Here is a 27,022-nt window from a genome sequence, read left to right as displayed (position 1 = left end):
CCCTAGTCCAGGGCACCACTGAGACTTGCCGCCAGGTAGGCTTTCCGGACCAGTCCTGCCTGGACCGCCGGATCCTCACCGGAAAGCATCCTCTCCCACTGCTCCGCACTCGGGATTCGGTTTATTGCAGCCGCATTTGTTCTCTTTTCACACCACGTTGAATGAACGTCGTTGAGAGGGTTCGGTTCAGAGTTTGCTTTGTACAACTTCTGAGTAGGCAAAATTCGCGGTAGCAGTCATCACTCTGCTTCCTCCCATTTAGACGGTGCGTGTTAATTTCTGTCTAAACAGAGTGGCACGTGACAGGTCAGTTACAGGAATCCGTGAGGGGAGTCGCTGCATCTACTAAGCTCTAGCGGATTTATGGCTTCTGAAAGTCCTGTTCTCGGCAAAAATTACAGATTTGCCATCACGGGACGCAACTGCATTATTTAGCTTGTCTTAATAATAGCTTTAACGTGTCTTCTGCGTCCCATTAACTGAAAATGGTATTCCTTATTTTTGATTTTCAAGCGCCGAAAGTAATTATGACCGGAATTCTGTGACTCGCCGTCACTTAAGTGAGCTATTATATTTATGGCGCGGGAAACGCTGCTTCCAGGTGCTGCGGGTCGCCGACGTTCCTCAAACAGCGCTTCAGCACCGGCTACCGCATGCAGATCAACAAGATGCCGAACTGCAACGTGCAGGCCATCGAGACGCTGCTGCGCAAGTACGCCTCGAAAGCGCGCGTACAAAGCGACTCGGTGAACGAGGCGGTCTTCCTCCTTGGCCAGATCATCGCGACCAAGGTCATCATAGACATGTTCAAGGTACACACTCAATAGAGATAACAAGGCGAAGAGCTAGTTGTTATCTATATTTGAAAACAATTGAAAATGACGTTTCGGGTCCCGTATGGGACCGTTGATCACAGTAAGACTTGTTTTAAAAAATGAATTAGGGGGGGGGGGGGGTATTTGTACTGCCTACACGATCCTCCGCAATCTTTTCCCACAGATATTATGAACCTCACCTTAACTCCTGTTCACTGTGTCGGACGCCGTCTGAATGGTGTTGATGCTGGTGATATGATCAATTTGTATGGCGCAAGAGCACCCGTGGACAAAAAGCACCAAGCGTAAAATATTTTAACGTGACAGCGTCAAGGAGCTCGTATCGCAGAAAAGCCGGTGTCGTCGATGGCGTTGACCGTGAGCGAAAATCTCGGTGGACACCTGAACCGCACCGTAAGGGAAGTGATTTTCCTTCCTTTACTGCGCGGTACGGGTGTCCAGCGAGAATTGCGACAGGCGTCATTTCCTTTATTAAAACCAATTTTCATTTCATTTTTCTTACGGCCTGATTCAAGTGTCTACCGAGATATGTGAGACAGGCGTCCTATCCTTAAATTGTCCAAACGGGCCACGCGTCGCGCCGAACGGGCGATGGCGTTCCGTGCACCCCTTGGCAACGCTGCAACACACTGTCGCGTCTCACTCTTAAAGACGAAGCTTAAGCGTTCTCCAAATTTTTGTGTACTCAAGATGAGGTCAGATACCCGTTTTCTAATCATATCATCCCATTTCACGCTCCAGGCTAAATGAAAGCTTGTACCCGTAGCATCGCCGGTGAGTAGCCGGCGGCACAAGGGATCGAACCCCACACCCCTACTCTACCGCATGCGGGGCGTATCCTTATAATAAACTGCACATCTCCAACCAAAAACTTTAAATTTAACCCAACGTTTCGAAGCCGACAAGGCTCCATCAGGGGTGACTGAGAGACGTAGCTAGCGTCTTTAAGTATGGAGGGGAGGAGGGTGTCAAAGAAATGAAAGTTGTGATGCGAAAGGCATGGGGGCTGCTCAAACTACTAGGCCACCGCTGCAGTTGGCCCGTCTTTGTTGCCAAGATTGCCACGGATGTCCAAACTACTAGGCCACTGCTGCAGTTGGCCTGTCTTTGTTGCCAAGATTGCCACGGATGCTCGAACTACTAGGCCACCGCGGAGGTTGGCCTGTCTCTGTTGCCAAGATTGCCACGGATGCTCAAACCACTTGGCCACCGCTGCAGTTGGCCCGTCTTTGTTGCCAAAATTGCCACGGATGCTGAACCTAATAGGCCACCGCTGAGGTTGGCCTGTCTCTGTTGCCAAGATTGCCACGGATTCTCAAACTACTAGGCCACCGCTGCAGTTGGCCGTCTTTGTTGCCAAGATTGCCACGGATGCTCAAACTACTAGGCCACCGCTGCAGTTGGCCTGTCTTTGTTGCCAAGATTGCCAAGGATGCTCAAACTACTGGGCCACCGCTTCGGTTGGCCTGTCTCTGTTGCCAAGATTGCCACGGATGCTCAAACTACTAGGCCACCACAGCGGTTGGCCTGTCTCTGTTTCCAAGATCTCCAGGGATGGTCAAGTTACTAGGACACCGCTGTAGTTGGCCTGTCTCTGTTGCCAAAATTGCCACGGATGCTCAAACTACTAGGCCACCACTGCAGATGGCCCGTCTTTGTTGCCGAGATTCCCACAGATGCTCAAACTACTAGGCGACCGCTGCAGTTGGCCTGTCTCTGTTGCCAAGATTGCCACGGATGCTCGAACTACTAGGCCACCGCTGCAGTTGGCCGTCTTTGTTGCCAAGATTGCCACGGATGCCCAAACTACTAGTCCACTGCTGCAGTTGGCCTGTCTTTATTGCCAAGTTTGCCACGGATGCTCAAACTACTAGGCCACTGCTGCAGTTGGCCTGTCTTTGTTGCCAAGATTGTCACGGATGCTCAAACTACTACACCACCGCTGAGGTTGGCCTGTCTCTGTTGCCAAGATTGCCACGAATGCTCAAACCACTTGGCCACCGCTGCAGTTGGCCCGTCTTTGTTGCCAATATTGCCACGGATGCTCAAACTACTAGGCCACCGCTGAGGTTGGCCTGTCTCTGTTTCCAAGATTGCCACGGATTCTCAAACTGCTATTCCACCGCTGCAGTTGGCCCGTCTTTGTTGCAGATTGCCACGGATGCTCAAACTACTAGGCCACCGCTGCAGTTGGCCTGTCTTTGTTGCCAAGATTGCCACGGATGCTCAAACCACTAGGCCACCGCTTCGGTTGGCCTGTCTCTGTTGCCAAGATTGCCACGGATGCTCAAACTACTAGGCCACCACTGCAGTTGGCCTGTCTTTGTTGCCAAAGTTGCCAAGGATGCTCAAACTACTGGGCCACCGCTTCGGTTGGCCTGTCTCTGTTGCCAAGATTGCCACGGATGCTCAAACTACTAGGCCACCACTGCGGTTGGCCTGTCTCTGTTGCCAAGATTTCCAGGGATGCTCAAGTTACTAGGACACCACTGCAGTTGGCCTGTCTCTGTTGCCAAGATTGCCACGGATGCTCAAACTACTAGGCCACCACTGCAGATGGCCCGTCTTTGTGGCCGAGATTGCCACGGATGCTCAAACTACTAGGCGACCGCTGCAGTTGGCCTGTCTCTGTTGCCAAGATTGTCACGGATGCTCAAACTACTAGGCCACCGCTGCAGTTGGCCTGTCTTTGTTGCCAAGATTGCCACGGATGCTCAAACCACTAGGCCACCGCTTCGGTTGGCCTGTCTCTGTTGCCAAGATTGCCACAGATGCTCAAACTACTAGGCCACCACTGCAGTTGGCCTGTCTTTGTTGCCAAAGTTGCCAAGGATGCTCAAACTACTGGGCCACCGCTTCGGTTGGCCTGTCTCTGTTGCCAAGATTGCCACGGATGCTCAAACTACTAGGCGACCGCTGCAGTTGGCCTGTCTCTGTTGCCAAGATTGCCACGGATGCTCGAACTACTAGGCCACTGCTGCAGTTGGCCTGTCTGTTGCCAAGATTGTCACGGATGCTCAAACTACTACACCACCGCTGAGGTTGGCCTGTCTCTGTTGCCAAGATTGCCACGGATTCTCAAACTACTAGGCCACCGCTGCGATTGGCCTGTCTCTGTTGCCAAGATGGCCACGGATGCTCAAACTACTAGGCCACCGCTGAAGTTGCCATGATTGCCAAATCATCCTTCGTGGCCGGTGGTCTTCAAATTTTCCGCAGTCGTATTTGATGCCCGGTTGCTCATAACGTCGCTTTGGTGCTCTTGCATGCGTCGCTGGAAGTTCCCAGTTTCCCTGACATAGACGAAGTAGTAGCAGAGAATTAGATAAACCGCACTTGGCAGGAGGTCCTTCGCAATGACAACTTCGGCTTGTAGCATGCTTGTTGGCACTTCTGTGATGTTTCACTGACTTGGGCACGTAAGAAATCGCAGCACAATTAGTTCCCAGTTTTGCCTGGTGTGCTGCCCGCGTGTGGTTTCTGACATTTCTTATTCCACAATTGTTATTGTCAACAATAGTTGCGTATGAGACCCGAATGTCATTTTCTTTAGCTTCTGAGTTGGTTCCCAGTTCCCAGTGGTTGTTGGTTCTCATTACTGCCTTTATGAAGGCAAATTGTGGGCAGCTCAAACGAGCCACTACCTTCACACTCTCCTCCCCCCCTGAAGGAATATTCAGTGGGTCTCATTACTACTGTTTTGTTATAGGCTACGAGCTGTTGACGGTGCTTCCCTCCTCCAGTACTTAACTTCTCGATATATCAAATGAATTATACGAGCAAAACTGAGTACTCGCTTTTTTTCCGGCCTTGCGACACGCAGGACATCGAAAAGCGCACCGAAGAACTGGGCATCGAGTCGGTGGGCGTGACGGTCACCTCGCTGGAGGACGTCCTGATCCGCGTGGGTGAAGACCAGCACGTGCACCGCCAACAGCGCAAGGCACCGGAGGAGGTGCAGGACGACGCCACCTTTATGGAGGCAAAGGGTGGGCGGCTCCAACTGACCACTCCTTCCCCCTCTCCTTCCTCCCTGGCGGCGAGAAGTGAGAGTGTCTGGTGTCAAAAAAATTAGGCAGGGCTCAACCATGGTCGAGCCATAACACTGAGACGGCTAGACAGATGGTCCCGATTGCTCTTCTTCCGTGGTTAAAGAGGCAAGCGCATCCAATTTGCCAAGGTCAAAATTTGGCAAAGGCCCAGTCAAAATTTGGAGGTTACCATCGCGTCGGGCACGCTCAATTATGTTTGGACATCGATTTTCGTCCAAATCGGCGAAGGTCAAATTTCGTGGGTAGCCTGGGAGAAATTTTTGGAAATGACCCGGAACAAATTTGGAGGTCACCGTCGTGTTGGGCACGGTCAAAGTTATGTACATCTCTAAGATGGACTCCTGTATCTAATAGAGCTATCGCTCCAAAAGCATTTTTCGGTCCAATCTTCATGGAGGAATCCCGAAGGTGGAGTATTTTTGTAATTAAGGAGACGCTACACTTTGGCATCCACCAAAGCGCAGCCATACGAATACAAAGGCAAACTACACAGCTTCCGCAGAAACTTTGTAGTTTAAGAAATAATCGTAATGGGTTCAGGGTTTGAACCACCGGAACATCAATTCACCGGGAAATCGCTGTATTAGCTAACAAGGCTGGCCAGCTAGATTGGAAACGGTGTTGTAATGTTTTGGGGAATACTGCAAGGTGGAGAAGATTTTCAATAAAGATGCAATTACTCATTATCATCCGCCAAAGCTCAACCGTTCTTTCTTTTGTAGCCGTTGGCTGCACTTGCGCGGATGATAATAAGTAATTACTTCGTTATTGGAACACTTTTCACATTACCGGGATCCTTTTCCACGCTTTGTGGCTTCGCAAGCAGAATGCCTCCTGTCGACCGATGTTGCCAGCACAGCAGGCACCAAACGCTCAGTTACTATTTCGAAGGTTTCAGGAGAAGCGGCGTGTTTTAATTGCTTCCGTGCTCGCCCCCGGAGCACGAACAGTTGGGCGTTTAAACGGTCTACAGAAATACTCCTTACACTTCCTTCATAATTATGACTCACGACGTTAAAGGGTCAACGTAGACAAATGGACGTTGGTCAGTATCTACAGTGCACTGCGTTTTAATAACAAACAGACCCCTCTCCCAGAAAAGGATCGCTTCTATAAGCTACAAAATAACAAAAAAATGAAATCACGCGTCGCAATCAACGGCTGATTTTGCAAATGAATTGCGTACGTCCAAACAATTTATGGCGCACATCCCAGAGGCTACGCTATACCGCCGTTCATCGTTTTTCATTTGCTTATTCTCAAAATTAATAACTCATTTTTCTTATTTACACTATTAATTTCTTAATTTGGCCGCCTCAATGGCTCAGTGATTATAGCGCTCGGCTGACGAACCGAAAGACGCGGATTCGATTCCGGCCGCGGCGGTCGCATTTCGATGGAGGCGAAATTCTAGAGGCCCGTGTACTGGGCGTTGTCAGTGCACGTGAAAGAACCCCAGATGGTCGATAATTCCAGAGCACTTCACCACGGCACCCCTCACAGCCTGGGTCGCTTTGGGACGTTAAACTCCCATAAACCAAACCAAACCATGAACCAAACCAATTTCTTAACTGCTTTTACTAGTTAATGGTGTGACGATATTCTTCATCGCGGCATATAACGCCAATATTTTATTACTTATTACTATTCAACTTTTAAATATTCATTCATCTGGAGTGACGTCATCGTGTGGACATATTTTGCGGACAAAACTGAGCCATCATATGCTTTCGCATTAAAATGCGCAGCGCCCTTGGTGAAGATGGTAGCAACCACCACGGTCTCGGAGGCGTCGCTCGCTGATCGCGCGCGCGCCGTCTTCATCAAGCGCACCATCCACGCGTACCGCGAGCGGCGGATGCCGCTGTTCAGCTGGATACTGCCGCCCTGCCTTCTGTCGCTGCTCTTCATTCTCGAGTTCTGGGGCCTGCGTGGCAGCAGCCGGGAGGTGCAGAACGTCGGCGACAGGCTCCTGTACACCTTCCCCGAAGTGCTGGAGTACGCCGTGGTGAGTTCCAAAAGAACGTTGTGACGTCAGGTCTACATGTCTCGAACAAGCAAAGAAGTTCGTAATGAATATGTGTTGGCAGCCGGGAGAGAGATGACGCCAGGCTGTGCGAGATTCCCCGCTGAAACGTTCCATTTGAGTCGCTCGTTTGGATTTATCGGAATATGGAGTTTATATGATATAGAAAACTATGCGGACCTCCATACGTTTTCTTTACGATGTCCGCAAACCTTTTATAAATTTCTATAAAGTTTCTATAAAATGTGCATGAAGTCTTATCGGGTCCGTAAGTTTTTATACGCGCTTTCCATAATGTCCACACCGACTCCATAAATTCCATACTAAATCCATATAGTTTATATAGAAATATATGGAATTATAGGACTCGCTTTATGGAAACTTTCAGTAGCACATGACCAGTCACAGAAAATGACAAAATGTTTTATCGTTTTGTCATAACGACAGATTTTTCCTTCGGTTTGTAGGATTTTGCAGTTGTGCCATAGTTTTTTCTGTAGAAACTATCCGTAGTTTATGTTGGGGAAAGCCTCAGCATACTTCCCAACGTTTCGACGAGAAGACTAGTCTTGTCGAGGATTTGTCGACAAGTCCTCTTATTGAAACGTTGGCAAGCACCCTGATGCTTTCCGTTCCCTTATTCACTTTTTGAGTCAAGAAGCCATCTTCTTTTTCTGTAGTAACTAAACAAAATTCTGTTGTTACTACAAAAAAGTTTCTGTTGTAACGTTACCGTACAAAGTGGTGGACAAAAACATTACAGAAAATCTATTGTAACGACAGAAATTTTTTTTGCTCTGTCTTTCGACTGGCTGATACAATGATGGCAACGTTTCTTATGGCGGCACGTCTTTGTTATTGCTCGACTGTGTTTGAAGTAATACTCAATAACAGAGTAGAGGAATGAGAAACACAAAATGAACGTGGAGCGGGTGGAAAGCCAGAGTCCGGCAGTAAATGTCTTTGCCTGGGCGACAAATCATGCGGTCGAAACGTTGGTTAAGGGACTGTCGCTTCCCTTGCACCCGTCGTTTATTTTCTGTTGTCAAGAAAGCCATCTTAACAATTACTAAAGTCTACTAGAAAGTATGAGAGAACACCGTCTTTTGGTGCGCGGATGTCTGTCAGTAACGCGGAGAAAAAAAATTGGGACACGATTATCCTCCTTGGGGATATGACGCGATAGCATCAATGAGTTAATGCCCATATATGCGGAATTGGTTATTCTCAACTTTACTGTCATGTGTCCCTGGGAATCCTCGTACCACTCCTTGCGCAATGGTGCAGCGGTTAAGGGATGTGCGACTGCCTTGCGATGGCAGGTGCTCCCAGCGGTGGGCCTTGTGCGACCCAAGTTTCTTTTCCCGAGCAACCTCTCGCGACCAACCATTCATTTAACTGCCACCTGCCAGGGTGTTTAGTTTGCTCACAATCCAGTGGGTAAGCTCTCTATCGAAAAAACACAATAGAAAACTTTATGTTGTGACAACAAATTTTCTTGTTTTACTTTGGGAGTTCACAACAGAAATTCTTGTAGTACCAACAGGATTTTCTGTAGTATTGAGCTGTCTCCTGTCATTACGACCGAGGCAGTTTTGTCGGAATAACTACAGAAATACTATAGAAAAATCTGTTGTAACTACAGGACGGCGAAAATTCCTGTTGTATTTTGTGATCGGCTCTGTCGTATTTTTCGACGGGGTTGTGTGAAGACCCCCCAAAGTCACGTGACCTAGCTTACCCAACTATGGGTTTTTTCTTCGGGGGTGGCTGCCTGAGCCACCCTACACCACCCTATTTATCGCTCACAACGCCGACAACGCTGACACCAGATTTTCTGCTTAACGGGGCCTTTAACGCTGTCGCGTTTAAAGTGATTGGTACAAGCGGCATCCTTTGTCAGATCCCATTCAAGGCTTCGGACGATGACATCAGCTGCACTCCTTATATCCGGCTTTGACCAACAAGATGGTGCAGCTTGTGTTTCCAGGGAAGTAATGCTTTGTTGCTGTTCACGAATATCAACGTCAATGGCACACCTTTCAATCGGCGCTGCCCTGATTTGCGGCCACTCATACAGTAAAATAAAATTGGCGGTGGTTTAGCTCTGGTTAAACCTAGAGTGACGCGATAGCTACAGCTGGTCGAGTGGAACTTGGTCCCGTGACCAACCACGTGACGAACAACGTAATCAGAAACGGCGCCGCGCCGCCGGCTGCTGCTCCGCACAACGTGACTAACCACGTGACAGCGTGGCAGCGCAGCCACAGAGTAGCGGCGCCGCCATCGCCACGGCGCCGCCACGCTGAAGGCTCGAAGTGCTACCGTAATGTAGCTATCGCTACAAAAATAAGTGGGCACCTGCGTTCCATTTATTTCTGCAGGGCTTCGAGCAGAGTGACACCGAAGAAGCGTTCCGGGAACGCTACCTGTTCCCGATGTTCAACAATGACCGCCAATACTACTTCAAGCCCATCTGGGTGGCAGAGAGCGTTGGAGAAGCTCTTCTGGAATATGCCAAACGAGACCTCTTCAAATATGTCTTCAACTCCCACTTCGGTTTCCAGATGACAAAGGAAGCCGGGTACATCGCTTTTTCTTAGTGCATGTGTCTTGCCATGGCGAGCTATGTATTACCCATTGGTTGCAGTAACGAATATTCGTTTGGTGATGAGTTTCCGTGGCCCAGTGGCAACAACTGCTGTTTCTTTAAGTTGTTTCCTGCAGTCTGTTTTTTTTCCTTGACTTTCATGCATTGAAACTTGACAGTTTTCTTAAAGGTGTGTCTTAAGTAACGAATATTGGCTATATACTATCTTTTAACAGATTATTAGTGTGCCAAGGGGTCTATATTTCCCTGTGTAGCAGAGAGCGTATTTCGGCTGTACAGCTTTGGCTCTATTTAAAGTATAGGCATCTACGGTGCTATGCTGGCAGGACGAAGGTGGTCGATTGCGACGTTGTTACACTACGTCGATTCCATCAGTTGCAGGACTTTTTCTGGCAGGAATTTGTCGCTTAGTTATTGATCTGTATCGAAATATAGCAGGCACTAGCGGTTAGCAACAAACTGAACACAGTGACCCGCCCTGTGTCGCAGCAATCTGCTGTGGTACAACGGCCAGATCCAGCATACTGCGCTGCTCACAATGAGCGTGTACAACGACGCCCGGTTGCGCAATGTCACCGGAGTGGGGGACGCGAAGTTCACCTTCGACGTGGTGGCGCCACCGAGGGTCAAAGTTCACCGCGCTCGTGCTCGTGCAACCGGGGCTGCAGAGTCCGTGGACGAGAGCGAGCACATCAGCAGCCAGAACACGTATCGGGTGCTCCTGCCCAAGGTGCTGCGCTCCGTGTTCTTCCCGCTCGTCTCGAGCTTCATGTGCAGCAACTTTGTCCTCTTCCCCATCGCCGAGAGGGCGCTGCAGGTGAGCGAATGTTGCAGTTAATTGTGTTCACATGTGTGGAGCAGCATGCGATATGTCACCTCCGCATTTTAACACGTTTTTCTAAAGGATTGAAAGGCGACCCTGGGGATGCGTGATGTAAATTTTCATTTCGTTTTAGTTTCATTTGTTACTCTGCCATTCATCGCTGACCCCGCAGACGTATGGCCACTGAAGAAGCAAAACTCAGTAGAGGCAACCGCTATCCGAGCTGCACGCCAGAAAGCGTGGTGGACGTTACGCGCTTTCGCAAAGACTTCTGGGAGTCTTTGGCCGACGGCGCAGCCAATAGTAACGCTGGGTGCAGCGGCGACGTCTGCTGCAATGCCTGCTGCGCATGCGCAAACGCACTGAGACGGCTGCCAAGTGGGGGTGGGGGGTGAGGGAGGGGCGCATAGAGGAGCCGGCTTCAAAAAATGTAGCGTAACCATCTCTCCTTCCTTCATGTATAGGACGTACGGGATGACATCACGCTGGTCTGTGCACCAGTTGGGAAACTGCGCTTCAGAAAGCGACTAGTCGCTGTAGCCACTTTCCGAAGGCGCCACCATCGGGAAGCAGAGTGTAGTTACCGTGTAAAGAGTTTCGCGAGAGCAGAGGAATCACTAACTATATGGTGGTTACCATGATCGTTGCCATCAAGAGGGGCTTTGCCTTGGGATCAGGGAGGGTATGACTAGAGCAGGTGAAGGAAGCTCAGTTCATCTGCGGCGCCACTGCTGCCAAACGCGTCGCCTGCGGAGAGGGTTATCGCAGCATGAGTAATGAGCACTGAATACACGCGGCATCATGGAGTCCTTAACATGGGAGTTAAACTTCACTATCTTCAACTACAGCCCTGCACTAGATAGAGTGCTGCGCAGACGGCTTAAAAAGAAGTGTAGCCTACCGGGACCTTTTCATAGTCTAAATGCCTTAAGTAGAACTTGATAGCAAGTGAAAGGCAGTTTTTCATGTATGGACACGTTTAAAACCTTACAAATTTACGGTATGCCAACTTACGCTGATCTTTGTTGCGATGCAGTCAGCTCTTCCCCGTTCCAGTGACCTCGAAGTACCGATTTTCTTCTCTCTTCGGTATCACGCACACACTATTCACTCTCTAGCCTCTTCTGACTTGTTGACCGGTGATCCATAGCAGCGACACAGACGGGACAGAGAAGAAGGGATACAACACAGAGCGCTTACCCACAACTAAAACGTTTATTGGCCTCCAGCCAGTATATATACTGCCCTGGTGACCGGAAAATGTACAAGCACGATTGACTTGCGTGAAATTCAAAATCGCCAGTTCTTTAAGCACGTGTCAACAGGCAAGTGTCATACGTGGGAAATAATGTCACAGCTATACCAGACAAAAGTTAACATTCACAATCAAGGTAACGATGTTCCTTATCGGACAGCGACACAGGGGGTGCACTGATACATTCTTCTGAGGTCCCAGCTATCAGGTGGGCTTCTATTAGTTCCCTTGCTAGCCAGTCGCGGTTCTTGGCTATCACAGAGCGTTACTTATGCAGTGAAAAACAGACTTTGGTGGTGTCATCGTCTTCGTCGTCTTTGCAGTGTCTGCAGTGTTTTGCTACGTGACCTTTGATGGCGACTCGAGAGACATTATATTCGTGCTCCTTTAATCTTTCTTCGACACATCGGCCAGTCCGACCGATGTAACACTTGCCACATGACCGAGGCAGAGAATACATTGCTCCTTCCTGGCAAGGCCCGAATTGTTTCGCTTGCCTTATCAAGCAGCTGCGTGGTTCTCTTTCCACTGAATTACTTTCTTGACCAGGCTACACTGTCGCTTAGGCGCCGAGAATACAACTTCGAACCCAGCATGTTTCCCAATTATTTTCAAGTTTGAGAGACTTGGTGCAGATGCTGTACCACGGCAATCTTTCTTTGCTTTTCCTCATGTCTCGCTTCACCTATCCTATCGAATCTGAACTTCTTATGCAGTTTTTTGGCAGCGGGACCTAAAACCTCTGCAGGGTAGGCAGCCTTCGTCAGGCGGTTTAGTTGGTTGTAGAAGCTGCACTCCAACCTGTGCACACAGAATTTCTTTACAGTGTTGTAAAACACAGAATAAACAATTTATCTCTTCGCCAGCTTTGAATAAGCTGATGAAAAAGGCAAGATTGGCTTTGCATCACGGGGCCGAAAAGCCCAACAAACGTGAGATGAAGTGAAATGAAGCAAAATATCTAAAAACCCAGTAAAATCATTCACTGGTACTTCGTGTGTTAAAATCAATGAATTAAGGCAATCTGAGAATACCGAAAGGATGTCATGCAATTCCTGCTCGAAATCGAGGTTGTCACAGTCTAAAAACACGAAGTAGTCGTAAACAAATCTAAAAATGCGACAAACACTGCACCTGTCAAAACGCCCTTTCAACATTCTGTCGCGTGGGCTAGGATCTCGGAAGAATATATCAGTACTCCCTCTATAACGCTCTCGGATAAGGAACATCGTTACCTTGATTGCAAATATTAACTTGTGCCCGCTGTAGCAGTGACATTATTTCCCAGGTATGACACTTGCCTGTTGAAACGTGCTCGATGAACTGACGATTTCGAATTTCACGCAAGTCAAGCGTGCTTGAATGTTTTCCGGCCACCAGGGCAGTTTTATACTGCCTGGTGGCCAATAAACGTTTTAGTTGTGGGTCAGCGCTCTGTGTTGTGTCCCTTCGTCTCTTTATCGTCTGTTGCGCTGTTATGGATCACCGTGAACACCAACTCGCCCAACAACTGTTTTTGTTTTTTGTGACTTGTTGCAAGCCATGGGAAATACCTTGTAATGCTTTGTAGAATGCCTAAAAGCATCAACCGTTATTTTCTCAGAAATAAACACCGGAAAGTTCACGGCCTAAGGACAAACCATAGGCTATAGCTACATAGGAATCTAAAATATTCTGCTCCAGTTTTGAAATGTCTAACGCCTGGCGTAACCTTACCGAAGCTGTTCTGTGTTCACGCAGGTGAAACACTTGCACCTGCTGACAGGCATGAGTATTGCGCTCTACTGGACGCTCAACTTCATCTTTGACTTCCTCTTCTACATGGGCACAGCGCTGATGGTGTTGCCCCCATTGACATATTTCGAGGCGCTTTCGGGCACCGACTTCCGTGAGTCCCTCTACTCCCCTGTCTGCCGTGTTCCACTCAGGACGTGTTCCACTCATGACGTGTGCCGTGTTCCACTATGTCACCTACGCGGAAAATAATGGTTGAGCAGGGCTTAATGCGGGCGAAATGTCAGTTACTTTGTGCTGTGATCACAAATAAAGAGCTGCGTCCCTCGCAGGATTCGCTCTTAAAACTAACGACTACATAAATGACATTATCTTGTTAATGATCGCCTGGACGTATGCTGTCTATTTCTTGATCCGTTCTTCTTGTTTTATGCGTATTATTGCGAACCTGGTTGGAGAGCGAAAGCTGTGATTTATCGGGCAACTATCGCGGCTTGGGGTCTGTAACGTTGAGTGCGTTCCGCACACTGGATAGGCACCGCGTTCAGCCTGCCACCCTGGCAGTTGAATTATTTGTTGATCGCGAGAGGTTCGTCCCCCAGTGAAAGCTGCGGCCTATATAGTCCCCTCAGACTGACGTCAAAACGTCAGTTTCTATCGCGCGACATCACGTGATTGTCACGGAACTATTCTACCGTTCTCTACCGGCGAATCGAAAGGTCAAAGGTCAACTGGTGCGACACCATGGTGGACCACATATGGCAAGGCCTATTGCCACATTTGACCTTTGGCTCACTTGAAGGTCAACCGGCAACGCCTGGGGAAATCGGCTTTACCTAGCGTAGCGAAGCTTTCGCCTCAAAATTTGGCAGCCATTCTCCGTCACTTAATTCCTATTGGCTGCGCTCGACCATGTGCGGTCGTGCCAAGTTCTCCGTTGGCATGGAGCCAGAAGCAGAGTCGTAGCATGCGCTACGGAGAATCCCTTTAAGCGGAGAGGGCGGCCATATAAGTGCATTGCCTTCATGTATCGTGTAGTAATTAGACAGTGCAGTGATATTCGCATGGAGCCGCTATGCTGACTCACTATTACAGGTAATGATAATTGTCCCAATAGCTTCGTTTACCTATAATCCGTACCTACTCATCCCAACTGTACACATTTATCGTCAACAGGCGATCGAAACGGTGTTCTCGGCCACGAACAAGTCTGATCCAACCAAGCACGTCGTGAGGATGTCCTATCGTAATACAAGGACTGAGGAAATTCGCCTCAACTGAGGTTTGAGCTGCTTCGTTTTTGCAAGGCCTCCGTAAGCAACAACCCAAGGTTGACACACGACAGAAACCAGCAGAGGAGTCGGGCTGTGCAATGTTAGCTGCTTTCATTCGTTGCTCGAGCGTACTCGCCTTGAAGAAAACAAAACCTTCCGGGGTGTTTTGAGTTGAATAGTTCTGCCGTTCCGGAAAGCTTCGTCGCAGGAGCATTTATTATTTTTTTAGAAGGACTATTAGCAATTGAGCATTCCCCAAAATAGATAACTCATGAAACGTGAAGCAAAAACACTTCATGAGTAATTGGCAACCTTGTCCGCAACCTGTTCTCAGCAACTTAGTTATTCTTACATTTCCTTCTCAACACAGGCCTCATATTCGTGCTCAACCTTCTCCATGGATATGCGGCGCTGCCCTTCATTTACATCGCCTCATTTCTCTTCGACAATCCCGGATATGGCTTCACGGCGCTCTCCATATTGATGTTCGTTATATGTAAGTGGTGCCTCACAATGTACAGTCGTAAGCTTTATGAAAGTGAACGCGCGAGCGCGTTGGAGATTGGTTTGTTGGTTTTTGGGGGAAAGGAAATGGCTCAGTATCTGTCTCATATATCGTTGGACACCTGAACCGCGCCGTAAGGGAAGGGATAAAGGAAGGAGTGAAAGAAGAAAGGAAGAATAGGTGCCGTAGTGGAGGTCTCCGGTATAATTTCGACCACTTGGGGATCTTTAACGTGCACTGACATCGCACAGCACACGGGCGCCTTAGCGTTTTGCCTCCATAGAAACGCAGCCGCCGCGGTCGGGTTCGAACCCGGGAACTCCGGATCAGTAGTCGAGCGCCCTAACCACTGAGCCACCGCGGCGGGGTCGTGGGAGATAACCTCGAACCCTGCTTGCGGCGATACGCGGTGGCCACTTTCAGAAACTTAGTGGAAAGAAAGATGCGATCCTGGAGCTTCCAGAAGCGGGCAATGCCGCTGAACCCATTCCACCACGCTGCGGAAGATAGCCGCCTTGTGACACCACAAGCAGGGTTCGATACTTTCTACCACGCCCTCGCGCGTTCCCTTTCATAAAATTGGTGACTGCACTAATGCGGGCAGCTTAAATTTTGCATAAGTGGGCCGATAGGCCTCGTTGCTATTTCTCCTCTTCTCTCGTCCTCAGTATCTCGCGCTGTTACAGCAATATGTGTTCTTCTTTGCCGGAGGGATAAACAGTACGCTACCGAGACGGTAATAAAACATTCTAATACTTCAACAAAATAGGTGTAAAAGTTTGAAAAATGAGCCCTAGGTAAGGACTGAGTGTTATGAGGTTGTTGAAGCGTTTGAAATCCATATAGACACACATGACCTCGTCAGACTGACTGCTGAGCTCTTTTTGACATCTTTTCCGACATGATTTCTGAGGGACTCCCGCCAATCCGTATATTATACAAGCCGCGCTGAATTATATTTACCTTCTGTGCTCTTGAACAGGTTGAGCAAAATTCCTTGGGATCCCAGCGCATGTTCCTTCAGTAAAAGGGAAATAGAGATACAGTCGAAGCTCGTAATATCAAAACGGTTTATAACGAAGTATTGGATATAACGAAGGAATAAAGATTAACCTTGGAAGCTCGCCGAACACGGGCTATAACGAATCTACGGCTATAACGAAGTAATCGCCAAGCCCATTAACTTTGTTGTGACTTGTACAACTGTTAGTCTGTTTTGCAGGCCCGGATTTTAGGCGGCTTAGGCAGAGCAGCCAGTGTCTATAATTTACGCGTAATGCCGAAAAGATTAATAGCTACTATTTGGGGTTACGTAGAAAAGATGCGCAAAGGACTGAAACTCTGAGTGAAGGAAAAGCAAAATTTTGTGGAAGTCGGCCTCGAGGCCATGTAGATGTGTACTGTTTTCTGAGCGTTGCATAGCAATGCATTTCAAATCAGACGACAACGACCGAACGGCTTAACTACGTAAGGAAATATCGATTTTATGTAGAGCAAATTTGTTGTTCAAATTAGCAATAACTTAGAAACACACGGGAGAGAAAGTACATGAAACTCGATTACGGAGAAAGCTTCCCATGGCGCCCGTGTAACCCCTCGAATCGGGTAACGTTGCCGTGAAAGGCGTGGTTTCGTTGTGCGATAAGTGGCAACAACATATAGGGCCCTTCATCAATTTCTCCTTTTCACGGTCATCTGAAACATGTATAATAAAATTTAGAAAGGCCGCCAAATTTCCCACCATAATTTGTCGTCGGTTTAGAGACTCTAGCCATAAGCTTAAATATCTTCTCTTTGGAACTGCTTTTCGCTGTTCGGTTTCGGTTAATCGCAGTCAGTGCTTGTCAGCTTGCTCATTTTGTTATAGGTCATCACAGAATTTGATGCATACATGGAGGCCGGTACTGCGGGTACAGTTAATTGAGACGAAATAAAACATATTATCGAACAGTTGTGGGAGTATGTTTAACCGCGGTGACGCGCTTCCGGTGCGTTCCCTCGCAGCCTCCATCGGGTGCCTGGGCGAGGTGTTCATGGAGCACTACGCCAGCGAGGTGAACAGCGCCTTCGTCTCGGCGGTCATCGGCACTGCGAGGCAGGTGGTGCGACTGCTGCCCTCGTGCTCCTACGCGCGAGGCATGACCAAGATCCTGCAGCTGGCCTCCGAGAACCGCGTCTGCGAGATCGGGGGCGCCGAACTCGAGAGCCAGTGCACCAGCAAGGTCGCCGAGGCGAAGCTGTCTCTGCAGCGCTGCTGTGACCGTGAGTCGGGATCGCGTTCACAGACCGATGCGCACTGGACTACACGCGAATTCACAAAAATGCAGGCTGAAAAAGGTTACCCTATTGGGCACCTGCCCCGACAAATATGTGAACCATTGGAGAGCCATTTGTGGCCATGGTGTTTAGGTGTGATTGAAAGTGTGCGAACTTGTGTGTTTCAAAGGCGACGCGATAATATTAACGTTGTCTTTGCCCTGCCAGCCAGGTCGAGGAGTCTGGGTGTTTTTTCATGGGGTGAATATGTGATAGTAATGGGAAAACTCAGGGCACATAAGCCAGGTGTTTCATACGACGCGTATAACTCAAGGAGGTTTGAACACGAGTGACTGAGGCAAAATATTTAATAATAAGGTGAGATTAATGAACCGAAGAGTGTTTAAAAAATTGAGGCTGTGGTTAAATCAAAGTGTACGATTTCTACAGATTCCTGCAGGTTTTAATATACGGCCTCCAAGCAAACAATTTATAGTGTGTGTCTCTGAAAGTGGTGAACTTACCAATAAGGATTAGAGTACTCACGACAAGAAAATAAGTGAATTTTATGGACAGTAGTTGGGGCTTTTATTCCTACCAAGCCATAAGTTTTGCGAGAAACCTATCGTTTTGTTACTAGCGATGTAACTTTCTCATTAGCGGCTGCCCTTTCATAGACACCAATATACAAATTATTTTGGGGTCGCTAATTAACAAACAATTGTCTATAGCATACTAATGAGGCGAAGATGCACATTCACCAGAAAATTAAGCGCAGCTGAAATACGCTGGCTCTCACAGTTAAGGCAGATAACGCCTGGGTTCAAAGCAGGTTTCAGTATCGAGAAAACAAGGCGTTACTTTGGATAGTTTCATCCACTTCTGTCCATTGTTCCGTGGTTGGAAAACCTGGTGATGTTACTAGACTTGAGCCTGGAATGAATTACGACTATGCATATATGAACTCCCACTTCGTGTGTGTAGGCGGACCGGCCCATCTGATTGAGGGCGCTACCTTGGCACGCCTTCTCCACATGCTAATGTCGGTTTTAATGTTCAATAATATTATTTGCAATAATTTGTAAAAAAAATGTTTATTTCTTTGAGGTCTTGACGTGCATGTGCCTATGCTGCTAGCCCACAGAAAGAAAAACGTAAGTTTGTAGGCCTGCTTGATTCAATTCTTTTTCAGCGTTCAATTAGCAGAGAAAAGTGGTGAAGATGCAAATTGTAATTACTGAGCATCGGCCACTTAATCTGGGTCGAAATCTATAGGCTGGAGGCGTCTTTTCCCAGCGGCTGTGCTCACGTAATCGTTCATGGATATTTACTACAATTTGCAGACATTGGCAGCCCGGACCGGATGGACTACGTCATCGATCCGTTCGAGGTGCACCCGTACTCTGCGTTCTACGAGGTGGTCACCCTTTCCGTCGAAGGCGCCGTGCTGTTCGCAGTGCTGCTGTTCATCGAGCGATGGATCCGCAAGGTCGACCAGGCACTCACCTCGCTCGAGCCGGAGGCCTACGGAGAAGACATGGCGCAGGTGTTCGCAAAACCGGTTCCTGTCTTGCTGCGAGACATCCGAGGCGCCAAAAAGGTGCACTTCGGTGAAGATGCTCTTTTTCTTCCTTTATCAGTGAAAGCTGTCTATGGGAGGCCTTCAGCTGGTGATCACGCGTGTTCCTGTGGTCCTGTATAGACAGGGCACACCAGGAATGCTACGCGCACCAAGGGTTTAAGGCGGGTTCACACTGGCGAGTCGCGGAGGTAGCGCGACAGGTTTAAATACATTTGTTACACTCCCTCCCCGCTTTCCTAGTGCTTCGGAAACCGTAACTAATTGTCCGAAATCGGTCGCGCGACGTTTGCTACTCGCCAGTGTGAATCTGCCTTTAGAGTCACTAGAGTGTACGTGAGTTAGCAGCGCGGGATATGGATGGCGCTGCAGACACTCGCATCGGATTTGGATCGTAGGAGCGCGCACACGCGCGGGCTGAGATAAGGGGAAAGGACGCGAAGGATGCAACAGACGAGGCAGGTTTCACTGAATGCATAAATAGAATAATCATTATTGTACTCGTAAGAGGTGACATCTTGTGCTCATTAATTTCATCAGATACTACAAGTGTGGGATATAGTGTTAATTTCAAAACAGATTTCGCAGTACGTGCTTGGGTAAGTTTTTGTCTGCATAAGCAACGTACCAGCGAGTTTCTCATTTTGTCAGGCCTAGTTGTGTAAACGCTTGCAGGTTTTGACTGGCCCGCAATAATTTGTATGTATATTTTCTGTTTGTAATAATCACTATTTTATTTACGCCCGTGTTTCTTTGTCACGGTGCTGAAAAATGAATTCTGCCCTCAAAATACGTCGGCGTTCCTCGCTGCATTCCGAAAAAAAAAACACCTGAAGATGCGCACTGATTAGTCGACGTTTATTTACTCAGTAATTGACATGTTTTCTAGTGTGACGTACTCCAGAAGGGGCGTAGCACAGGCATAATTAGGATACAAACTCCGCTTACATTTACTTTGTTTCCTTGTTTTACTCTTTATTCATTACCTTCCTGTCTAAGCGTATGCAAGCAAAACGTATGGCAGCCCCTTCATTTACTTAAAAATTGACCTTTCTTTCTGCAGGCCAGCAAGCCTGAGGACACGGAAGTTATGATGGAAGACGAGCTGGTGGCAGCCTTGGTGCGCGGGCAGTTGGCCCCACAGACGCGGCCTTTCATGCTGGTCCGCAGCTTGCACAAGACATACGGCTACATGGAGCCAAACCTCGTTCTACAGGCGAGTGGACGCGCTGTAATATGCGCAGCAAACTGCGAAATGCAATATTTTACAAGTATTCATTCAATCTCTAATGTTTGCAGTCTTAGCGCTGGCTTTAGGTGATAAGGCACTTGACTCAATTTCAGGCGCCAGCGGCAAGAGAACTTTCCCCTCGGATGCCCTCAAAAGCATTCCTTGCCCAAGTACCATGCTCTAAGTTTGCATAGTTTGACACGTGACCGGTGGAATAAAAGCTATTTCGTCAGTTATTTTAGGAGAATCAAACAAGCTGGAGTAGGTTAAAGAGAAAGATGATGATAGTGAATTTTTATGGTGCAATTGGGCATCTGCGGCCAAACAGCGCCATGGCGCAGGGTATTTTCGTTTGCTCAAGGTGGGGACAAAGACCCATTTACCACCCATTGTATCACCCATTGTATCACCGGTGGGTGCCCGGCGGCACTAGGGATCGAACCCCGCACCTCCGGCATGCGAGGCGGGTTCTCAGCCCCTAGGCCACCGCTGCGGTTTAAAAAAGAAAGAGTAATTGCGCTCGAAAGACTGACTACAAAGTGACAAAATAATGCTAGATAGGTTTCTAAGTAACATTCGTAGTATAACAGTTCTTCTTAGTCCGGGGCTCGAACGAGGAATCTCTGCTTGTCCGGGACCGTCCCTCAATTACCTGACCTAGCCAGGATGACTTGCAGAGGGGAGATCATCTCGGTATTAATACCTAAGCCCGGGAGCATTTATGAACGCCTACGTTTTTGAAAATATTGTAATTACTCCCTTATTGCGAATGTTACTTCTGTTCGGCAGGTATAGACGATGTATGGTTTATATCTGCTTCTGCTTAACATCAATCGTGTTCCCTTTTATCCTGTCATAACAGGGCCTAACATTCACGGTGCGCAAAGGCGAGTGCTTTGGTCTGTTGGGCGCCAACGGGGCCGGCAAGACGACAACATTCCGGATCCTCAACGGTGAAATGCTGCCGCACGCAGGGGACGCCTACATTGGGCCCTCCTCGCTCGTCAATGATACCGAAGAGGTGAGCCCGCAAGTCACCTGGACGGTTAACATATATCATGTTTTTGGCTAGCTACAAACAACTCTAATTATTAGAATAACTTTAATTTAAACGACTGGACTCGTATATGTTAATGCCTGTTGCTTAATGTCAGGACACAAAATTTTCTGTCATGAAATCGAATGTTTTCGGTAGAAAGATGAGTACATATAACTCATATATGTACTTGAAGCAAGCACTGCTAAATTCTCAATAAGAAAGAGTTCATTACCAAAAATAATATTTTTCTTTCATTGTTCAAAATGCGGGAAACAGAGAGCGATGATTACTTGCTCACTTTCAAAATCCTCTTCGAAACATTTACCCCCCCCCCCCCCCCCTTTTTTTTTCTAAAGCACACTGCCCAGTACTCTTTGAATTGCACACCAGATGCCGTGTCACACTCTGTACCTCGCTTTTCAAATGTGCTTGGTGCGTTAGGAACTAACATTATTCTCACAGTAGCCAAATCAGAGACTACCGAGTCTCAGCCTATAAATCTCTGTATCACAGTCCCAGAAATGATGGAATGAAGTCGGGGCAGGCTTGGGTAGCGTTTTGCTTGGAGTAAACCTTCGTGATACGTAATAAGCGAATAGGTGCATCAGATGTGAATCATTCTAACTGGCGCACGTGATCATTGAATCATCCTCTTTATCGAAGTACCAATAACGTCACTGTAGCTCAATTATCAGAGCTAATTTAGCTACAGTTCCAGTCCTAAATTCCAAATCTTATGTTAAAGCGTTAGATTTACGGGTAGTAGTTGTGGACTTTACAACGGACCAAGAAATTCATTTTTATTTACCATTCAGTTCCAGCGGAACCTTGGCTACTGCCCACAGCGGGACGGCCTGCTAGATATGCTGACGGGCGTTGAGACGCTCACTCTGTTCACCCGCCTCCGTGGCATTGAGATGACGCCGGAGTATATGGCGGCGGTCCTCGAAATCTTCCGCCTTGAGGAGATAGCAGAGCAGCAGGTGGGAAAGTACAGGTACGGTCGCCTCTTCCCTAAGCGCGAAAGCCATAAATAGGATCTATAGAGGATTGATGTATTTTTACAGTCAAGACACCCTAAGATACGCTTGGTGAGCGAAAAAGGAGACGCCGCGAGTACTAATGATTTTGTCATGGACTACAACGCCCCATGCATAACACATGAAACCGGTAGGATTCGCTGCCTGCTTGAAAAAAAAAAAATGGGCAGCAGGTTTGCAAAGGAATCAATTTTATGAGCGGCACCTGACGTCTCCGCCTCGAGAAATCAGGCTTTGCGCGTCATGATTCCGTGAATTTTAGAGTAGGAACCATGCTGCAGTCCTCGAAGCAATGCAAATTGATTTTGAGATAATTTTGCTGTAAGAAAAGTTAGCCTCGTTTTGGCTTATAGCCCTGTTTTGTCATTGGAAACAAAATAATTAACGGCGAGTTAGGGGCCTATTCGGAAGCAATAAAATAAATCCGAAGACACCGCTATGTGGTCCGAAACAGGAAGCGCCTACATCGCTTCAGTTTCATTATAGGTAGTATTGTTTTCGGCGTTTATTCTGTACAACACCGAATGCCATGTATTGTACCTAAAGCTAGCCGAGCTTCTACAAAAAGAATATCCTAGCCCAGAAAAACCAACACAGTGCTATTGAGTTGCGTGACCTAGTCTGCGCTATATTTCCTGTTCTTCAAAGTTAATTAACTAGTCCAGACTAATTCGACAACTGTTTTAATATTGGCTTTAGGAATAAAGTGCCAACACAGAAGTGGTAGATCGTGTTGAAACACAGCTTGCTGAAATCTTTGCATCAAGGTACCATTTACGCGGCTTTATTTGCCGGCCTTAAAGTAAAGCTACCATGTGGCAGCTGCATGTGCATATTGTGCGAGTTACCTTTTAAGGCTGGTAAAAATTGGTACAACACGTAAATGGTACCTTAGTGCAAGCATTTCAGCCAGCTGTCTGTCGAGACGATCAACTTCCGATTTGACGATTTGTTCCAAACGTGAATATTTAATAGTTAACTAATTATTCTTAATTAAATAAACAATGATAACGAAAAAATACTGAAGTCTAGGCCACGAGAGTCTCAACAGCCCTCAGTCGATTTCTCTGGGCTAGGATACTCTGTGCGTTTTAAAGCTCGGTTACCTCTAGCTGGGAGACTTGATGCAGATGGCGTTCAAATACGAAAGATCGCAAATACCGGTTATTCAGAAGTCACCGTTTTCGTGACGAGCCACAAACTTTAATCGAGTGTCAGCAGGAGCAGTCTGAAACACAGACCAACTCAGAGGGATATGGATGACGCTGATTGTTAGTGAGAAGCAACTGCTCGTCGACAATAGTTTGTTTTGCTTGTTTTGCATTGCAGCCAGTATGTGTGTACTATTTATTTGATCTACAGCGCCGGCAACCGTCGGAAGCTTTCCCTATGCGTGTCCATGCTGGGAATGCCGAACGTGATTCTCCTGGACGAACCCTATGCTGGCGTCGGCTCCACGGCTCGCAAACGCATCGTCAACTACGTCAGCGAACTGCAGCGCATCTCCAAGATATCTATCATTCTCACCTCACATAGGTGCGTCTCTGTTATAGAAGAATCATGTGTAGCTCAAAGCTCAGAAGGTTCGCAGCTCCCTATCACGGATAGAGAAGCGTAATTTATCGACAGCGCAATTCGTGTGCTAAAACAGACACGTAATTGCTTCCCAAGTATGAAAGTTCTCCTGAAGGAATTGCTGTAGTCCCGCGCAGCTGTTTATCGTACGCGTGCCTAAATATTTTTTTCACTGCGTAGTCTTTTACTAGGTGACTTTGTCGACTTTTTCAAATATTGTCGAAAACGTACATACAGGCTGAAACGCTTGAACGAGAAGGGCAGGTACAGAAAATAAGGTAATGAATAATAAATCGCCTAAGCATAACGTATACACAAAAGAGCACTCAGTATTGCGGACGCAAAATGAAATACAGTGCCATTAATAAATCAGGTAATGGAAATCAATATATTTTATGTCCCATATTTAACACGCTGCAGTTAGAGCTACAAGAACGTTTTAATGATCAGTTAAAAGAAAAAGAGACTGCAGTTATGTGCAGTATATCGATAATTAATTTTTTTTTTCGTAGGGCTAGCAAGAGCTACTAGACAGTTTCTTCAGAAAGACTGTTGTCCATGATTCTATCATGAGCATTCTGTGGATTATTTTATCAAAGTGTTTTTAAATTGATGCAATCATGGACACGTTATAGGTAATATTACATTTATTTCGCGCACCACAAAAATGTCTGGAGGTGCCATGGAAAACCCGGCTCAATGGTTAGGGCGCTCGGCTACTGATCCGAAGTACCCGGGTTCGAACCCGTCCGCTGCGGTAGCGTTTCGGCGGAGGCGAAACGCAAAGGCGCCCGTGTGCTGTGCGATGTCAGTGCACGTTAAAGATCCCCAGGTTGTCGGAATTATTCCGGAGCCCTCCACGGCGCAACCTCTTTCTTCCTTTCTTCTCTCAGTCCCTTCTTCAACCCTTCCCTCCCGGCGCGGTTCAGGTGTCCGCCGACATGCGAGACAGATACTGCCCTATTTCCGTTCCCGAAAAACCAATCCTCATATTTTTTGCCATGGAAATAGTGCTGAGTGGAATACCATTCGGTCGTGCATTCGTCAGGAAGCTTTAAAGCCCGCTGTGAAACTATGGAACTTGCTTTTCCGTACCCAACAATTCTGGTCAAGAGCTTTTTCAACGCGAAATAGTTTAGGAACGCAATCTTTTTATGTACTGTAAAATTTTGCTGTAACAATCAATATATCCGCAGATCTCCCCTCAGCAGGCTTGCATTTTTTGCTATTCTTGGTATTGCTATCGTCAAACGCGTTCCCCATTAGTTTTCTCTGGCACTCTTACCTACTCGATGCGATCAATGAAAAAAACTTCAAAAGAAAGATTTTGTGACTCATCCCAAAGAATAGACTATTACCTTCGTAATTTCCATAACAATACCTCACAATATTTCAGAAGTTCAATACACTGTCCAACAATTCAAGATTTGCAATTATTTCTTGGTCTTTTTGGACTTAAGCTTCAACTGAAGGTTTCAGTAGACAAGAACCTAAAGCTGCACCTCATTTGGCAGCCTCTCGGACGTCGAGTTTCTCTGCAACCGCATCGCCATCCTGAACGAGGGCAGGCTGCAGTGCCTCGGGACGCTGATGCAGCTGAAGGAGAAGTTTGGCAAGGGTTACGCCATCACGGTGAAAACCTTCCCGGACCGGAAGCAGGACATGCTCTACCAGCGTGATGTGGCTCGCGACGTCGTCAAGCACTTCAAGCAGGCTGAGCTGGTGTACACTTACGAGGTGGGTGCGGGTCGACGATGGTGTCCCAACGAATGCTTGATACTGCCCTTACAAAAAATGTCTTTATACAGTATATAGAGTGTGCATAGACTTCATAGACTTTCTATGGACAAATCCTATAGGGTAGTTTATAGACAATAAAACTTATATACTTTTGTCTAAAAACAGGCTGTAGACTATGAATAGACAAAACCGAATATCTATAGCATGGCAATAAAGTTTATAAGAAGTCTGTAGATTGTAGACAGTCTATAAAGAATTTTTACATGGCTGATATCAAGCGTAAAATGCAAGCAGAAAACGTGTATGCAAAAGTTTAATGGCACTTACTTTTGCACGCTTGCCTAGCATCGGGCTAGCATAGCACTTGATTATCATGTAGTTGTGAAATTTTTTTATTGCCCGCTTTTATATATTTTATTCAGGCCGTTTCGTTGCATGATTTGAATCAGAGTGCTCCTATTCTTTTGTGGAAATACATTTATACTACGATATGTTGATTGGACTGTACCGCTTTAGGGTATTCCGTAACTTTTTGCACAGTACGAAAAGACGGTGGAGTTGGTGTGATGAACAACTGCAGAAAAGCGCAAATATTTTCACAGCAAGAGAAGAAAGTATCAGGAAGCGTAGAACTTGCACAAAATTCTTTACTGGCAAAATCGAAATAAGCCATTTTTGGGAACTAATGGCAGAAAAAAACCATTTAAATAGGCATCCGCTTTAACTTGTTGCACAATTTCAGTCCTAGGTTTCCCATACTGAAGCAATAAATGATCGTTCTCAGCGCACTATTCTTCCATATGTGAAGTGCTTCTGCGACTGCTTTTGAGTTGATTGCATGGTAAAACGACATCCTTAAAAAACTCAGGCTGCACGGGCATGGGTTGCACCTGGACCGAATATTGATAGCATTACCGTGCCTTCAAGAATGCTGCCACATGAGACGAATTTAAATAATGCCTTGATACCATAAATTAAACCACTGGGTGACCGAGGTGGCACATAGTTTTTTGGCGCGTTCACATCAAACCACGTTCAGTGCGGCGCCCAACTCCGTGTTAATAAGCTTGTTGGATTGATTATCCAAGCCTATCGCCTCTGCTCCTAGTTTCTTCATGCCATTCGTTGTTTTCAGGGAGTGCTCGAGTTTCGCATGGCCCGTGTGCGGATGCCATGGAGCGAGATGTTCACCAAGATGGCAAAGATCAAGAAGCGTTTCAAGCTCCTGGACTTCTTCATCTCGGACACATCACTGGAGCAGATCTTTCGGAGCGTCACGCGGAAGGAGGCCATCGAGTCTGCTGCCGCAGCGGCGGCGCAAGCGCCGCAGGTCCCCGTCGCTGGTCACACCATCGCCACCACTCTGGGCATCTAGAGTCCACACGTCGTATAATTTCTGGGCATCTAGAGCCCCTATATAGTTTCATCAATACACGCTTATTCTTC

General features: G+C 47.3%; 2 protein-coding genes across 2 annotated transcripts in view; both read left to right on the top strand.

Moving 5' to 3' along the window:
• LOC144134336 (phospholipid-transporting ATPase ABCA3-like) overlaps positions 1 to 6,920 on the top strand; it is a 14,599-nt gene extending 7,679 nt beyond the window's left edge. The window contains exons 6-8 of the mRNA XM_077667273.1: positions 602 to 812; positions 4,660 to 4,882; positions 6,637 to 6,920. Of these exons, the coding sequence (XP_077523399.1) occupies positions 602 to 812; positions 4,660 to 4,882; positions 6,637 to 6,920 (718 nt within the window). The remainder of the gene's footprint in view (positions 1 to 601; positions 813 to 4,659; positions 4,883 to 6,636) is intronic.
• Positions 6,832 to 27,022, top strand: LOC144135291 (phospholipid-transporting ATPase ABCA3-like). Its single transcript, XM_077668005.1, has 13 exons — positions 6,832 to 6,896; positions 9,299 to 9,498; positions 10,015 to 10,342; positions 13,344 to 13,491; positions 14,982 to 15,107; positions 17,121 to 17,378; positions 18,716 to 18,972; positions 20,015 to 20,167; positions 21,045 to 21,203; positions 22,037 to 22,218; positions 23,624 to 23,797; positions 25,351 to 25,573; positions 26,712 to 27,022. Exons 2-13 carry the CDS (start codon positions 9,353 to 9,355, stop codon positions 26,949 to 26,951), a joined length of 2,394 nt encoding a protein of 797 aa, XP_077524131.1. The 5' UTR covers positions 6,832 to 6,896; positions 9,299 to 9,352; the 3' UTR covers positions 26,952 to 27,022.

The sequence above is a fragment of the Amblyomma americanum genome, chromosome 5, assembly GCF_052857255.1.
Source record: "Amblyomma americanum isolate KBUSLIRL-KWMA chromosome 5, ASM5285725v1, whole genome shotgun sequence".
Classification (NCBI taxonomy): domain Eukaryota; kingdom Metazoa; phylum Arthropoda; class Arachnida; order Ixodida; family Ixodidae; genus Amblyomma; species Amblyomma americanum.
This window is presented reverse-complemented; position numbering and strand designations above follow the sequence as displayed.

Coding starts and splice junctions, on each gene's coding strand:
- LOC144135291 (XM_077668005.1), top strand. CDS start 9,353: ATGTTCAACAATGACCGCCAATACTACTTCAAGCCCATCTGGGTGGCA. Junction 20,168..21,044: donor AGCCAAACCTCGTTCTACAG/GCGAGTGGACGC, acceptor CTGTCATAACAG/GGCCTAACATTCACGGTGCG. Junction 21,204..22,036: donor TCGTCAATGATACCGAAGAG/GTGAGCCCGCAA, acceptor TTTACCATTCAG/TTCCAGCGGAACCTTGGCTA.